Source organism: Podarcis pityusensis (assembly GCF_964106645.2).
Source record: "Podarcis pityusensis genome assembly, chromosome: 5".
Classification (NCBI taxonomy): Eukaryota; Metazoa; Chordata; class Lepidosauria; order Squamata; family Lacertidae; genus Podarcis; species Podarcis pityusensis.
In genome coordinates, this window is record NC_138032.1 from 23,235,928 (window position 1) to 23,252,490 (window position 16,563).

At 44.0% G+C, this 16,563-nt stretch overlaps 1 protein-coding gene and 2 long non-coding RNA genes across 25 annotated transcripts in view; 2 read left to right on the plus strand and 1 right to left on the minus strand.

Moving 5' to 3' along the window:
• Positions 1-5,843, minus strand: part of MBNL1 (muscleblind like splicing regulator 1) — a 185,145-nt gene extending 179,302 nt beyond the window's left edge. For 10 of the 23 annotated variants that reach the window (XM_081008140.1, XM_081008131.1, XM_081008129.1 and 7 more), the window contains exon 1: positions 5,547-5,836. In XM_081008140.1, the coding sequence (XP_080864266.1) occupies positions 5,547-5,575 (29 nt within the window). In that variant the 5' untranslated portion in view covers positions 5,576-5,836. Of the gene's footprint in view, positions 1-5,546 lie in introns of all 23 variants that reach the window. The other 13 variants (XM_081008127.1, XM_081008133.1, XM_081008142.1 and 10 more) reach the window with 7 other exon arrangements.
• Positions 1,464-5,542, plus strand: LOC308478521. The gene is made up of 2 exons (XR_013987098.1): positions 1,464-4,798; positions 5,326-5,542. It is a non-coding gene; the product is annotated as an uncharacterized lncRNA (long non-coding RNA).
• Positions 5,844-6,084: 241 nt separating the features above from the next.
• Positions 6,085-14,400, plus strand: LOC308478575. The gene is made up of 3 exons (XR_013987170.1): positions 6,085-6,393; positions 12,353-12,425; positions 14,302-14,400. It is a non-coding gene; the product is annotated as an uncharacterized lncRNA (long non-coding RNA).
• Positions 14,401-16,563: the final 2,163 nt, after the last annotated feature.

The following is a 16,563-nucleotide window of genomic DNA, read 5'->3' on the forward strand; positions in this document are numbered from 1 at the left end:
AGGCACCTAGACATTCTACTGTGGCAACCATAATCTAGGTTTCAGATGCCATTTGGCATATATATATATATATATATATATATATATATATATATATATGAGTTTCAAACACAGCTATAAAGTGCCAAGATATGAAGGATTACACAACCTAGTTCTGCAACCCAAAGGGGCCTGTGAGCATCTTGAGCTCCTCAAACAGCCACCACATGGGAAATGGCTTTTGAAGCAAAAAGATGCTTTTTAAAACCTGTTTGCGATATAGCCTTATGGGGTCAGCGGAATCTGCTGTTCAAAGGGAGGTGGCATTAAAAAATTCCTGTGGGTACGTTCAAACTTCTGTATGTTTTTGACATAGCTCTAAGGATCCTGGCCTTAAACTCTGTGCCTCATAGAAGCCAAGAAATACTTTTCAAATATGCAGAGCCCTATACTGCTATAATCCTAAACTCCTCAATAGAACTGGGCAGATATCTGTATATATTATTATTATTATTATTATTATTATTATTATTATTAATTTATTGAACTTATATATTGCCCTGTAAACTTAGGGATCGCATCGCTCCATCCCTCATGCAAACACAATTCGCAACCTGCGCAACAAACGAGGCCCAGAGCCTCTATCTATCCAGCACTTCAGGAACTCAAGCCAGTGATGTTCCACGTTGCATAATGATCTGCAGCATGAGAAGTAAAAGGCCAGCAAAATGCCCCTTTTAGGTTTACACAATAAATGACTGATCTCCTCTTCCGACACCCTGTTTAAGAAATGGATTTTCAAGGATCTTCTCAACCTTATCAAAATGATTTAGCGCAGAAACACTCCATTGCACGGTACTCTGGCCTTAATCACTCAAGAAGGAACTGTTTAGCAGCGAATACGTAAAGAGGTGCTCTGAAGAAACAGTAATTCTAAATAATAATGGAATCCAATTAGGGTGCCTGGAACATTTATAGGATAACCTGGTTTTATACGTTCTCTAGCGTTGCCAAGGAAAGAAGGTGACTGTGATTTTCCAATTGTCATCTACATTTCCCCCCACACTGGTACCTGCCAAAAAAAATCTTAAGGCCTCACACTAGACCAACAGAGACCTCTCGAAGATGCAGTAAACGTGAACCAACAGGCAAAAGGATACTTTTATCCCAGAAATTTGAGAGTGGTGCAGAGATGTAAGCTCTGAATCTGTATGTGGGAGGCACAAGTTTAATTTCTTTTCTGCCATGGATCGTTTGTGCATTGCAAGGTGGTGTGTGTGTGATCTGCACAAAAACAGGGCAAATGTTACATGAAATTTGCATGTGCTGATTTATAGGTATAGATGTGAATTTTCAGAATTGCTATTATTTAAATTGAAATGCAATGCACCACACAGCAGTGGGAAATAATAATAATTATTTTTATTTTTATTTTTATTACCCCGCCCTTCTGGCTGGGTTTCCCCAGCCACTTTGGGCGGCTTCCAACAAAATATTAAAATACAATAGTCCGTCAAACATTAAAAGCTTCCCTAAACAGGGCTGCCTTCAGATGTCTTCAAAAAGGCTATGATCTGGTACCCTCTGTGCCTGATCTGTCTTGCTGACTCCTGATGGCCAACTTCAATGCCACTCTTGTTCTCCTCTGTCACCTTTAAGCTGAGCTTGCACCAGACAGCCTGTCAAGTAGACAGCTTCTTCAAACACAGGACTGGCTTCTGTAAACTCTAGCCACGGAGCTGCAATGAGGTGTTCCGAAATCCTGAGGTACCATAAGAACAAAAAAATAAGCACACTCATCCACATGCACATATTTCTTCCAAAAAACTTCCATTAAACTCCCCTTCTGAATTGGGCCTTGAGACAATGGTCTAGTTCAGTCACTAGTTCAGCTGATCGCTCAACCATGGTTTGGGGAGGTGGGCTTCAAGGCTCCACCATTGCCCTTCTTCCTCTTCCTACATGAATCCCTCCTTTCCTAGCTACCACAACATTTGAATCACGCTACGCGTGTAGCGCTGTGGGTTAAACCACAGAGCCAAGGGCTTGCTGATCAGAAGGTCGGCGGTTCGCCAGAAGCGGCTCAGTCATGCTGACCACATGACCCGGAAGCTGTATGCCGGCTCCCTCGGCCAATAAAGTGAGATGAGCGCTGCAACCCCAGAGTCGGCCATGACTGGACCTAATGGTCAGGGGTCCCTTTACCTTACCTATGGTTACCACTGCACAAGGTAGTTCCCCATGACCACCTCAAAACAAGGATCAGGAACCGGATTTCAAATTCTGATTTGAAAGTCAACTAGGACCAGGAGCCACCGTTCAGGGATGAGGGCCCTCCAGATGTTGCTGGGCTTCGATTCCCTTCATCCCTAACAGCTGGCCATGCTGTTTGAGGCTGGTGAGAGCGGGGCATCCCACAAGATCCAGAAGGCCACAGGTTCCACACCCCTGCTATAGTTAATCTGGGTCAGATGTTACAGCAAACTATAATTCCTTAGCGCTAACCAAAAAGAGGGAAGAAGGGAAAGCAAATGAGAAGCCAGGGGTGGCAGAGGAGAAGGAAGGAAGGAAGAATCAGAGAAGCCCACAAAGCACTCCAGATATCTAAATTAGGCCAATATTGAATTGTTATCACTGCTTTTGAAGAGGGCTAGAATTTAATCTGCTTTTCAACAAAAGCACCCTCTTATGCGGATACAATAAAGGAAGAGCACGCAGCTTATCTTCTACCTATAATTAACGCGCACAGTCCTTTTATCACTTTCCCCCTCTCCCTCCACCCCACTTTTATTCTCTCACCTTTGACCTATATCAAAATTTTATGATCATTCCATACACATTTTGCCACATTTCCTTGAAACAGCACGCCTGCAAGTCTCTATCAGATACTTAGGTAGCCTGATCAGTCCTTTCACCACAAATGCTTAGCAAGTGAAGGAGTGCTACCAATTTCTGCAGCAGCATTAACTATTCCGCTATTTATGAAATCTCACAGCACAACTAGATAGGTGTCTACTCAAAAGTAAACCAATAGGGCTTATTCCCGGAAAAGGCAGTCTAGGACTACAGCCTTGGTATGTGTTTATTGTAGTTGGAGTAGACAAATTACTCCTATTAAAACGTCTACTCACAGGCAAGCCCCACCAAGTTCAATGGCACTTACTCCCGGGTAAGTAAGGTATAGGACCGAGGCCTAAATGAACGTACGGAATAAAATGCCTCCAAAATCAGATCCGCTCGCAAAGACACTGTGTTGATTCCAAAACACCCTATGTGAGCAGTTGTAACTTTATTTCCCAAAGTAATTTCCAGACACTGGTGCCCAGGTGTATGGGCTCAGCTGAAGACTCCCTGAAGTTCTCTTTAGTCATGGTGGGGCAGTTGTAAGATTTTGCAACAGGATTGCTCAGTCTCCTTTACAGGCCACTGAAAATTCCTTAAGCAACACCATTCCCTCCCCCCACACGCGTCTAACTCTGAATTCATATCTTCCCTACTGCAACAATTAACCGATTATACTGGCTGTTTTCACTTTCCGACTTTAGGACATGTTCAGATGATTGACCACATGACTTTTCGTCCACATCAAAAGGTTTTCAGCTGTTGTGAAAATCCTTGTGAACTGACAGCTAGCTCTCCTTTGCCCGGTCTGGCGATGTACTGCTTTAAATAAATTGCAATACGCAGCCAAGCACCAGAGGAAATAGGAGTATCTTGGAGACTTCGAATCATATTGCTAACTGAACAGTCAAGCTCTATCTAAAACACTGATAACGATTCCTCAAAACATGTAAACATTTGAAAAGTAAGGATATATAACCACACAAGTTGAATACAGAAAGCCCGATGAAGAGGCCTAAAAACCTGCAAACTAATGTTCTCCTAATATAGAATATATAGACTCAGTATTACATTATGTATAGTGTATATATTCTCCAGATGTGTATGTATTATTTATCTTGTGAACTGCCCTCTGACCTTTGGATGAAGGGAGGTATACAAAGTTAATTAATTATAATTAAGATGGCACAGCTATAGATAAACCCACATAAATTCTCTCTCTCTTAAAAAAAAAATTCCCTTAAGAGTTTTGATCACTTTAGGAATAACCCATGTCTGCCAACAATTCACTTTTAGCATTTAAGAAGCTCTGTATCTACCAGGGAGTGAACTGGCTCTTTCTGCCTACCTGTGCCAGTTAACTACTTTGGAGACAAGACTGTACACTGCACCACAGTTAACATCCCCCTAGAGAAACCTGAATCATAATGTTTTCTCATGATGCAGTGCTATTAACAAATTCCTGCCCATTAAAGGACACACAATCTGATCTCCCTGTCTCTCACACACACTTCTGGATTTAAAATATAATCAGTAGGATGGGTTTTAAAATGCTATTTCATTCCTTATAAAAGGCAAACATGCATATATCAAACTTCAGTTACTATGTGGCACGTATAGTTGAGCACTGGGAAAATTTGTGTTGTTTATTTTATAAAAACATAACAAAACTTCCCCACCCTTCGGGGAGGGGGGTTTCCTGCCCTACCAACTTGTGCAAAAGCCCCAAGATCCCAAATGACAGCGCCTTCCATAAAAGGAAGCCCAGCCAGAGATGGCACCCACCATTTATGTGCAGGAGGCGAGAAATTAACCTCTCCGCAAACGCATTTGGCCCACTTTTCAAAAAGGAAAGTGAGACTGAACAGGCGGGCGAGTGAGTCTACTACCCCTTCCCGAAAATCAGGATGGGGAGGAAACACCTTGCAAGGAAACCAGACTCAAACCCTGCTGGACCTTGTGGCAATGATGGCTTGCGGTAGGTAGCTGGGGCTGTGAAATGGGAGGGTTGTCAAAGTCCCGTGAAGGAGGAGGAGGGGAGAGAGAGAGAGAGAGAGAGATGGTGCCCGGTCTATAATAAGAGGGCATTGCAGCACACAGCCAAGTTCAGGGGGGTAATTTAAGCTTGGAAGAAAGGTCAGGGAGTGATTGGGAGGGAGACCTTTCCATGCACCTGCTCAAGCCGGTGTCTCCAAGCTTCCGTGCGCGCGCGCGCGCCTGTCTCTCTCTCTCTCTCCCTCTCCGTGTGTATGTGTCTGGTTACGTGCGTAAAAGACTGCAAAACTGCACGACGCTGCAGAGCGATACAGGCGCGCACGCACGGGCAGGAAGCGGCTGCTCGAAGCAGAACTGCAGCCCCTGCTCCCTTCCTTTTTAAATAAAAAATAAAAAAAAAATCTTCTCTGGGGCGCGATCGGAAAGCCTTGAAGTGTCTATGGGGTGGGGGGGGGGTAGAACGATATCCCTGCACTTCTTAACATCTCACTTCCTCCCTCCTTCTTTTAGCCACCACCGGGTGTGTTGTTTGGAAAGCGTGGTGTTTAAATAAAATTTAAAAAAAAAACCCACTACCACCACCTCTAGCCCCGATCTGCCAGAACCTGAAGGATCGGCGACATGTCACGACGGCGACAACGCGATCGTCGAAAGCCAGATGGCGATGATGAAAGAGAAGGAGAAAAAGGCGCGGGGTTAAAAAAAATAAAATTAAAACACGCTCTTCTTACCTCTCACATTTCCTTCCAGAGGCAACCATCAGATTGTAGACAGATCGACCAAGGCATTGTGGGGGATTCGCGAGAGAGGATGACCAAGAAATTGGGAGGGGGAAAAACACCCAAAAAAAAAAAAAAGAAAAGGGGGGAAAGGGAAAAAAAAGATGGGGGCTTGTCACACGCCTCCGTCACAGTGGCATTCTCGTCGCCCCAATCCTCATGCAACTGCAGTGCAAAGGGGGGGAAGCAGAGGAGAGCGAGCGAGCGAGCGCGCGCGAGAAAGGGAGAGAGACAGTTGCCGACGGCTGTGCGCTGCACACTCTTATCTGTAATGTCTGGTTTCCGCTGCTGCCTGCAACTGCCCCTCCTCCACGCTGCAAAAAACCCCGACCAGGAAGCGGCTGGGCGTACTTTGTGGAGCCTGCAAGAATGCATACGGAGGAAGGAGGGCTTGCATTTTAAAAAAAAAAAAAATGTGTGCGTGTTTTAATTTGTAGGGGGAAAAAATTCCACCCTTCCGCGCGGGGTTGCCTTTTTTTTAAGTAGGAGGGAAAAAGGGAAGCCAAACTTTTTTCTCCTTTTTGCAAGCTGCTAGGAACTAGCAAATCCGGCCGGTACAGTGGGGGGTGCAAAAGCGGGCAAAGCGGCGGGAAAGCCGCCCTCGGGACCCCCTAGGAAAAAGCCTCGCCTTGGTATCTTCCGGATTTCATGGGTGAAACGGAGAGAGGCGAGAAAAACAGCCTCGGAGTTGCGCCGCCAGTGCGGCACATGCGGAGGGCTCGCTCCGGGGAGGGTCGCGCCTGGGCCGGCGTGGGATATGCGTGGCGCGCGCTGGGAACGGGGAGCCCGCAAGGTTAAGGTGAAGAGCCCGCAGACTTTGCAGCACTTCGCTGCGAGGTTACTTAAAATTCTCGGCGCGCTTAAGTCGCCAGACGCCCGCTGCTTCCTGGCCTTTAGTTCCAGACCTTCTCGGTCATTGGTGTGTCTTTATTTGTGGCACAAATGCTGCGTCTGAGCCAAGATGCTCCTTGAGCCAAATGGCAGATGACTCTACCATTCCTGGCTGCCGCTGGCAGGGTGTGGCTGCATGACTCAGTTCTTCATATGCGCACGTCCCTGCACCTGGAAAGTTAGCAGCAAATCATTTATGCGCTAGTTTTCTAGGTACAGGGTGGTTATTGCTGCTGTTTTAATGGGAGATTCGTTTCGTGTGTGCTGGTAATCCTGGGTATGTTCATATGCTTTGTAAAAATATTACTTTGAGGGCTTTTCCGGCCAACTTGTTTATTCAGCATTTATCCTAATTTGCTTCCACAAGGCCTACACAGTGGCTAGACTATTAGCATTTATCCTAATTTGTTTACAAAGTGGTTATTCGACAATGAGCATGCATTCATCCTGATTTGCTTGTGGGGTGTTTACACATCTTCCCATTCATCCCCTACTTCCCAATGCATCTTGCATCTCGCTCTGGAGGGTAGGACTTGAAATCAATGACAAAACAACGGACCTGAATCAATGGATTTAAGTTACAAGAACGGAGATTCCAATTTAACATCAGGAAAAACTTTCTGACAGAGCTGTTCATCAGTGGAACAGACTCCCACAAGAGGTGGTAGACACTTCTTCCTTGAAGGTTTTTAAGCAGGGGTTGGATGGCCATCTGTCATGGATGCTTTAGCTGAGATCCCTGCATTGCAGGGGGTTGGACTAGATGACCCTGAGGTCTCTTCCAACTCTGATTCTATGACCAGCCTGGATAGCTCAGTTTGAGCACGGTGCTGATAATGCTGCGGTTGCAAGTTCAATCCCTGTATGGGACCGCTGCATATTCCTGCATTGTAGGGGGGTTGGACTAGATGATCCACAGGGTCCCAACTCTACAATTCTATATTTCACTGACACTTTCCAGACAGCAAAAAGGTTTTGTTTTGTTTTGAGTGGCTTTATCACATTAGGGTGACTGAGCCCTTTATAATCCACTTTGATCGTGCAAACCTAACGTATGCACTTGAATCTCTTCCGCAAAATACCGACAAGCTAGGTACAGATGATCAGCTTAAAAAGCAGCAAGGTCATTCTTTTTCTCAGTTTGGATCGAAGCTGGTTTTTTGGGGGGAAAGGCATCAACATGCAGTATTGCATAAGATATGATGGGAGAGCTGTGGCTTGTGGCTAACGAGTGTAGACCACTTTCCAAACTAGAAGTGATAGGGCACTGGATGCAGAGTTAACAGTATTGTGTATACAGTCACAGCCTTCAGGCCCCCTGGGAGTGAGGCAGTGGCTCTAGCTGAGACTCTTGCATGTTATTTGTGTAGCGTGGGTGGGATTGTGAAGGTCCCAGGGGGACAAAGCGAGCAGGGGCTGGGGGTTTCAGAAGTTGGATGTGCATCCTAGCCGGTGTAAGGTTTGCATTTCCATTTGCATTGCAGATGCAGAAAATTCAAATACCGATCTTCAGTCGGTTGGTGCATCATTTGTGAAAATGGCATCGGATGCCCTGATTTAGCACATTCTGCTCAAGCCGCACAGTACTATTTATACTTACTGATTCTGCACCAATCCCATAGGAACCTTTAGGGCACACACAGGAGAACTGAAAGAAAACTATATGAGGAGCAGCAGATTCCACGTAGTAGAAACATGCCAAAAAAAAAAAAAAAATCAAATCTATGCGATATTAAGCTCGCCCCCTTCCTGTTTCCCGATAGAGCATTGGATCTAATATTATACCCAGAGTAGACCAATTGAAATGCATGGCCATGATTAACATGTGCATTAATTTAAATGGGTCTTCTCTGTTTCGGGAGCATGCCCATTTGATAGGGAAAAGCTGCCTCTTTCGCTGCATACAATTTTGTCTGGCTTACCTAGTTAACTTCCATAGCAACGAAAACTCCTACAATTAATTCCTACTGGTGCTTCTTGGTGACAGAACACTCACCTGGAGCTGCAGGTTCAGATGCAGAAGTGATCCGCCAATCTACTACCCAGCCAAGTTCAAGATGTTGGTACTAACACAGTTTGGGTGCTATACAGTTTAGCACCGGGTTACATGAGAGTCCGCCTTATCCTTTATATACCCAGTAGGTTGCTGTGGTCTGCAAGAGAACTTCTGCAAGTCCCAAAGATCTCAGAAGCCTGCTCCACAGTAACTCGGAGCAGAGCTTTCATTCTGGCTGTTCCTATTGCTACATGTATTACGTATTAAATTCATATACCGTCCTTCACTCAAAGATCGCAGGGTGGTTTAAAATACAAAATGAAAACACAAAATACATAACATAGCTAACAACTCCCCCAACACATCTACAAGGCCATAGATCATTTAATCAACCCAAGATGTGCTTGAAGAGGAATGTTTTTACCCAGCAAGCCTCCCTGTGGAGAAAGCACGTTCACAATGGGGAGCCACCCCAGAAAAGGCCCATTCTGTTTCAGAGCATTTGTGTTGAGCAGTGTCAAACACCCTCTGTGTGCTTTCTAGACATAACTGAAGGTGTTTTTGTCCCTGCCCTGAATGTCTATTTTGTATTGTTCTTGTTTTCTTCAAAATCGATCTTTTTTTTAAAAAAGTGTTTTGGTCTTTTTGCTGTTTTTGCTGTATATTGCCTTGAGTTGATTGTGTAGGAGGTGATTAATAAATTGATAATAATAATAATAATTTATTATTTATACCCCGCCTATCTGGCTGGGTTTCCCCAGCCACTCTGGGTCGCTTCCAACTGAATATTAAAAACAATACAGCGTCAGACATTAAAAAACTTCCCTAAACAGTTGTCTTTTAAAAGTAAAATAGTTGTTTATTGCCTTGACATCTGCTGGAGGGTGTTCCACAAGGCAGGCTCCACTACCAAGAAGCCTTGTCCCCTGTAACCTCTCAGTGAGGGAACCGCCAGAAGGCCCTCAGTGATGGATCTCAGTGTCCTGGATGATGGGGCTGGATGATGGGGGTGGAGACGCTCCTTCAGGTATACTGGGCCGAGGCCGTTTAGAGCTTTACAGGTCAGCACCAGCACTTTGAATTGTGCTTGGAAACGTACTGGGTGATGGTGATGATATCTGAGGAACATAGGAAACTGCCTTAGACCAGCCAGCCATCTACCTCAGGAGTGTCTACACGAACTGGCAGTGGCTTTCAGTGATGCCAGGCAGGGGTCTTTCCCAGCCTTACCTGGAGATGCCAGAATTGAACCTGAGACCTTCTGCATGCCAAGCAGGTGCTCTGCCGCTGAGCTGCACACCTTCCCAAATAGCTGTGCTAACCTTCACTTTGTGTTACAGCAGACTATAGGAATCTGCCTTACATGGAGCCAGGCTATGGGTTCATATAGTTCAGTCTACCCAGCAGATCTCCAGGGTTTCAGAAAAGGGTCTCTCCTCTAGTCCTATTAATGCTTGGCATTAAACCTGGAACCTTTTACATGCAGAACATATGCTTTGGCACTGCATACATGAACGTGGGTTCGAGTCCCATTTTGGACAAAAAGATTCCTGCATTGCCGGGGGTTGGGCTAGATGAGCCTCCTGGTCCCTTCCAACTCTACAATTTTATGATTCTATAAAATTAACATTCCAGGCATCATACAAATAATGGGAGACTGGGGTGGTAGGATTCTGGAAGACACCACTTCAAATTGCAAGGGCTTCTCACTTGGAAGTGCATCCAGGGCAAAAAAAAGAAGCTTCTTCCATGTAGCAAGCTAGCACATCACAGAAAAAGCTTAAGTGTTGGCCTAAGATAAAGATTCAGTGTAGTGGGAGGGAGCATGCAGAAAATAAGACCGCCTATCTACAGCCTCAAGTGGTACAGTCCAGAGCTTCCCCAAGCCATTCTGCATAATGTGTACATAGAACTGACCCAAGTCTGGTTATGGAAGCCATGATTGTACAGTCATTAACTGGGATTGGTTTCTGTGCAGCTGCAAGCTGACTACAGAGAGGAAACTGAGCACGGACAGCATAAAGTAAGCTTCTGGGACCTCTACAATGACAAATTAAATACCAGTGCCCTGAATTTAGAAAAGGCCATCCTGAATGCTCGAATCTGACTAGTCCGTGTTTAAACAGAGTGCCTTTTCTGCTGAAGCCTACATGTAAAATCTATGTGGCCACTGTGAAAAGGAGTGCACTTGTCAATAATACCAGCTGGGATTTATAGTGTGCTCATAATCAACCTGGTGCTCTGAGCAGAATGGCACAGATCTTATCTTTCCATATACCTGAAGGAGCATCTCCACCCCCATCGTTCTGCCCGGACACTGAGGTCCAGCACCAAGGGCCTTCTGGCGGTTCCCTCACTGCGAGAAGCCAAGTTACAGGGAACCAGGCAGAGGGCCTTCTCGGTAGTGGCACCAGCCCTGTGGAACGCCCTCCCACCAGATATCAAAGAGAAGAACAACTACCAGACTTTTAGAAGACATCTGAAGGCAGCCCTGTTTAGGGAAGCTTTTAATGTTTAACAGACCACTGTATTTTAATACTTTGTTGGAAGCCGCCCAGGGTGGCTGGGGAGACCCAGCCAGATGGGCGGGGTAGAAATAATAAATTATTATTATTATATAAGCGTAGTGAGTTACTGCCTACCACAGTGATTTTAGAATAATCCCAGAGGGTCCAGCTCATCCTTTTCTCCTTTGCACAACCGATACAGGCACCCAACAAAGCCATAATCAGAGAAGACCCATTGAAATAAATTTACTTTGTTTATTTCAGCGGGCCTTCTCTGATTATGACTAAAGGTGGGTTTCATCCATACTGCACATGTGCGTGGATGTGTACACTTCTGGAGATAATATTATGGAGTCATCAAGTCATAGAAATGTAAGAGTTGAAAGGGATCCAAGGGTCATCTAGTCCAACCCCATGCAATGCACAAATCACAGCTAAAGCATCCATGACAGATGGCCATCTAACGGGACATACCTAGCTCTCACCTCAGCAGTGACCTTGAGTGTACAGCCCATTCTATTACCTGCCAAATATTTTGGACTACAACTCCCATCAGCCACACAGCCAATGACCATTGATTATGGCAGCTATGGTACAGCAGCATCTTGAGGACTCCAGTTTTCCCTTTTCTGATGTGGGAGAAGGCAGTCCTTGCTAGCATACTGTAAGGCCAGTAGGGGAGTGGCAAATTCAGAAGTGCAGGGTCCCTTCATTAGGTCACAGCCCTTCTGAGCTGATGCAAAAAAATCTTATAGTTATACAATATTAATAATTAGGGACGCATTTCAACAAGCACTGCAGAGCTCCACGAGTTGCCTGCCTTTCAGCTAAATCTCCTATTTTCTGTGCACATACATGGGGAAGTGATTTGCAGAACCCAGTATCTTCTTTTGTTGTGTTTTCTGTGAAGTCCCATTGTGCATGACAAACCTTGCACACTGTTCTCTTGAAACTAAAGCAGCTTGTGTTTTCAGTGTTCTTAAATGTAAGCTTTGGAGAGCAGAGTGGTCAAAAAGCTCCCCTTTCATGCTGATTGGGCAGCTCTGAGACTCTCGAGACACAGATTCTGCAGGGACTCTGTGAAGAAATAATAAAGGGTGTTTGACCCTGCTAGCCCTCTCCCCCCATGACCTTGGATCACTACCCCACTATCTTAAAACATACCCCATCTCACAGATTTTATCAGTGACAAAGCACGTTCTGCTTTTATTTTATTTTCCTTATGTTTTCAAAAGAGACCATTCCTTTAAAGCTCCAGTTTAAGGCCATGCATGTCTTTCTGACTGCACAACTATTCTCTTCTTTTGTTCTGAACATCAAAAATCACTCTGCATAATTCAACATGGACTTTTCTTTCCACCTAGTCAAGCAGCTTCTTACATTGGCTGGAAAGATCTCTTATAGTGACCTCCATCTCGAGAGAAAGAGAGAGCACAGGTGAGTGTTTGTTTTCCCATTAAACACTGTTCTCATCCTCGCACAGAAGCACTTTGTCTCTCCCGATTTAGTCCCCCTAGATCTTTACTAAATATGCCGATAGCTGCCTTGAGGTCATCTTGGGGCAGAGAGGAATTCTTCAGAGAATGTATTATAAAGAACTAGAGGGGAGGCAGTAGCCCCACTATATCCTGAAGGTGACCTTGTACTCAAAACTTCAGAATGACCCACCCCACCAGCACCAGACATTATACAGAAAGCTGGAAAGGGAAAGCTGCCATGACACCGACCTACAAATGAGTCATAAGGAGTCAAGCCACAAAGAAAATAACTGCCTACGCAGATGAATATAATATTTCAGGAGCTTCTGCAGCCGTCAAAAGCTTGCCATTCTAAACCACAGAAGCGAGACTTCCTTGCACCCTCCCCTCAACGTCACAGGCACAGTGAAGTTCTGTCTCGCTCTCAGTCAACATGGCAACATAGGCATCAACACCAAAGCATAGCACTGACGAGCTTTTGTTTAGTTCTGAAATAGCACCACCCCCAATCCAAACAGAGCAGCACGTTTTTAAATGTTAAGATCCCACCAACCAGTTGTTGGGCATCAAACAGGGACGACTTCAACATTTTGAAAGGTCTCCATGCATGTTTTGTGAATCGGGTGTGGGACCTATGCTGGCCTCTGGCACCCCTAGCCCCCAGCCAGCATCAAGGATGATTGGAGTTGTAGTCTAGCAATATCTGGAAGGACACAGGTTCCTCATGCATGCCTTAGACTGAACATTGGTCTGATCCAGCAAGACTTTTTTGCTATTATGCAATCCAGTTGTTTGCATAATAATGGTCTGGAGTGAGGAACCCCATACATAGTGCCCATTTACTCATGGGATTGCTCTTTCAGCTAAGGAGGCACACATCCTCTAGATGTGTTTGCCCCCAAATGGATTGGGGCACCTGTTTTACAAGGGGAGGGGAGCGGGTGTCGCTGTGGTCTAAACCACTGAACCTCTTGGGCATGCTGATCGGAAGGTCAGCGGTTCGAATCCGCATGACGGGGTGTGCTCCCATTGCTCTGTCCCAGCTCCTGCCAACCTTGCAGTTCAAAAGCACACTAGTGCAAGTAGATAAATAGGTGCCGCTGTGGCGGGAAGGTAAACGGTGTTTCCGTGTGCTCTGGTTTCTGTCACAGTGTTCCTTTATGCCAGTAGTGGTTTAGTCATGCTGGCCACATGACCTGGAAAGCTGTCTGTGGAAAAAACAGTGGCTCCCTTGGCCTGAAAGCGAGATGAGCACCACAACCCCGTAGTCGTCTTTGACTGGACTTAACAGTCCAGGGGGTCTTTACCTTTACCGTTTACCTGTTACAAGTGGCTTGTGCAAACTACTCACAGGACGGTCAGAACAAAACAAAGCATGCAGTCTAAGCTTTAGATCACTTTAGGTGTATCCAGCATCAGTCATACTCAGAGCAACCCGCTGAAACTAAAAAACACAACTAACTTCAGTCCGTTCATTTCAGCGGGTCTACTTTGAATATAACCTATTGAATATTAACTATATATCAGAATTGTAAGACCCAAAACAAAGTTTTATACTGCATACATTTGAAGTTTGTCAACATTTCAAATTCTGAATCTGAAAACCACAGTATTTTGTTTTGAAATTTCACTTTGATTACTACTTCTTTTAAAATGTTAAAAAGCAAACAAACCCTATGTTACTATGATATTGCAAAGCACTGGGCCTTTTCTGATACAGCTACCAATGTTACATTTGGATACAAATAGAAAATGCCACAAAATATATTCTCACCCCATGAACACTGTTTGGTGCTTGTTATTTCTGGTGAATATCCTATCTGCTTACTTACCAGGCAAACTGGGTTCAGTACTCTTGCAGGAGCTGCTCAAAACTACTGAACTTTTTTTAACGTTCAAATGCTTCTATAATTATAGTAAAGGCACGATCCAGGCTTTGCCTTCATGATTGGGATTGCATCCAAAGAGAGGTACTTTCTGTATTTGAAGCAGCTGCTTATTTTACCAGGATATATAGTATCTAGAAATACACTACCTACTCTGAATTATACCATCAGAAGTGAGAAGCACACATCTCCAACTGGTAGCAAGTTTATTGACCAGTGCTAAACTTTGCACTGTTCAACAATGCAGACTGCTTCGGAAGAATCTGGGAAACAGCAGTAATAACTAAATAAACATACCAAAGGAAAACTTCAAGCAATAACTAGCAGGGCAAATTTATTGAGAAATTGATTTTATTTATCCAATTTTGGAATGAAAAAGCGAGACAATATTTATCCATATAACTGTTTCTCCTGAATATAATAATTTATCATTGTGAAAATCTCTCTCCCCCCCCCCTTCATTTCCCCTTTTAAAAATTACATTAGACTGTATATCTAAACTGCAAAAATGCAGGGAAGGAAAAACCCAAGTTATCTGAATTTTTAGTATGCATGAAAAAAAAGAACCTGCAGTTGTTTCTGGGCTTTTAAAATAAATAAAGTATCTGCTTGCTTCCATGTACAAACTGAAGCAACGGAAGTTAATGCCTGTGGTGAAACATTTCACGTGATGAAACCCTAAAATATACATTGATTTCGAGGCTTTCCTTTGTCGTCGTAGCAGTGCCTCAAATTTTGACTTTGCCAAAATTGATTTCCCAAGTCTCTTGTTAAAATACTGCAAGTCACTGTTTTAATAAAGAGAGAGAGAGAGAGCAGGATAGTTCAGCCTTAGCTTTTCATCTGTTCCTATGTTAAAATTATGCTCCAAGCAGCTTGTAAGCAGTGAGCAGCTTGTCTCAAAATGTTACATTTTGTCCAAACAATGTTTACCTCCCTGAGACTGCAGAGTTTTTAAACAGGGCACAAATCTATTTTCAAAGTGCAATTCAAAGAGGTTGTTTTGTGTTGTTGTTGTTGTTTTCTTCCTCTTCAAGCCCACAAACTTAATTTGGAGTTGGAACTACAGGGAGTAATTTGGAAAATTGTTGCCTTATGGCCAGGGCTATAATACTTTTTATATAAAGTCTACACTACCTTTCTGCAGGTGTAAAAACTTGCTGATAAAGCATCACCAGCCAGAGCAGCAAAATGAAATTTAAAGCAGACTATGCATGGCCTATCCCATAATAATCGCAACATCCTTATTAGTATACAATGGGCAAAATTGATATCTTCAATGCAGGTGAATCAAATCATTAGAATATAAGAAAAGCCTGCTGGACCAATGCTGGATCTAGTTCAGCATTCTGAGAATGATTTTTGAGAACAGACGATCAACCCTGTACACAGCATTTCAGATGAAGCCACACCATAAATTTGTATAACTTGTATAATTTGTATATACTTGTGTAACTTGTATAAATTTGTATAATTTGTATGTTATGGGCTATTTTATTTTCAATTCCTTTCCTGGTGATACCTAGCTCAGAAATTGCGTCTCTCTCTCTCTCTCTCTCTCTCTCTCTCTCTCTCTCTCCAGCTGGCATACTGTGAATTGTGAAATAAGGTATGACCATAATATTCCAAAAGCTCTGTTGTTTTGAGGTACATCTTTAAAACTCCTTTAAGTTAGCTCGCTTTCTTTAGACGAGGGGCAGCATCCAGTAATCTGGACTGCATCTGATCTTGTTTCAACAGTGGTTGGATGTTGACAGTAATTGAGTGCAGTTCTAGGTGTGTTGTAAGAAACAATATCTGAAAACCCAATATATCTCCTCCCAACTCCTATACTGTTGTTGCTGACCATAAGAAGAGCCTTGCTGAATCTGGCCCAAGGCCCATCCTATCCAGCATCTTTTTCTCAAAGAGCCTACAGGAATGCTGCCTCTATCTCATTGCTGTCCCGCATCCAGCAGCATTGGGTACCAACTGCAGTTTTGTACTTTGACAGGTGTTTCACTTTGAGTACTTAATAGCATAGGGTTGTTACACATATCCCAGGACAAGAAGCCCAGTTTTGCTCAGTGAGGACATATAACCAGCTGTGTCTCTCTGTTGAGCATCTCATCACATTCTTGGGTCACCAGGAAGGGGGAGAAGATGCAGTATGTGAATGGACCCTTAAATTATTAGATGAGGACATTTGATTTTGTTGTTCTTAATAGTTCT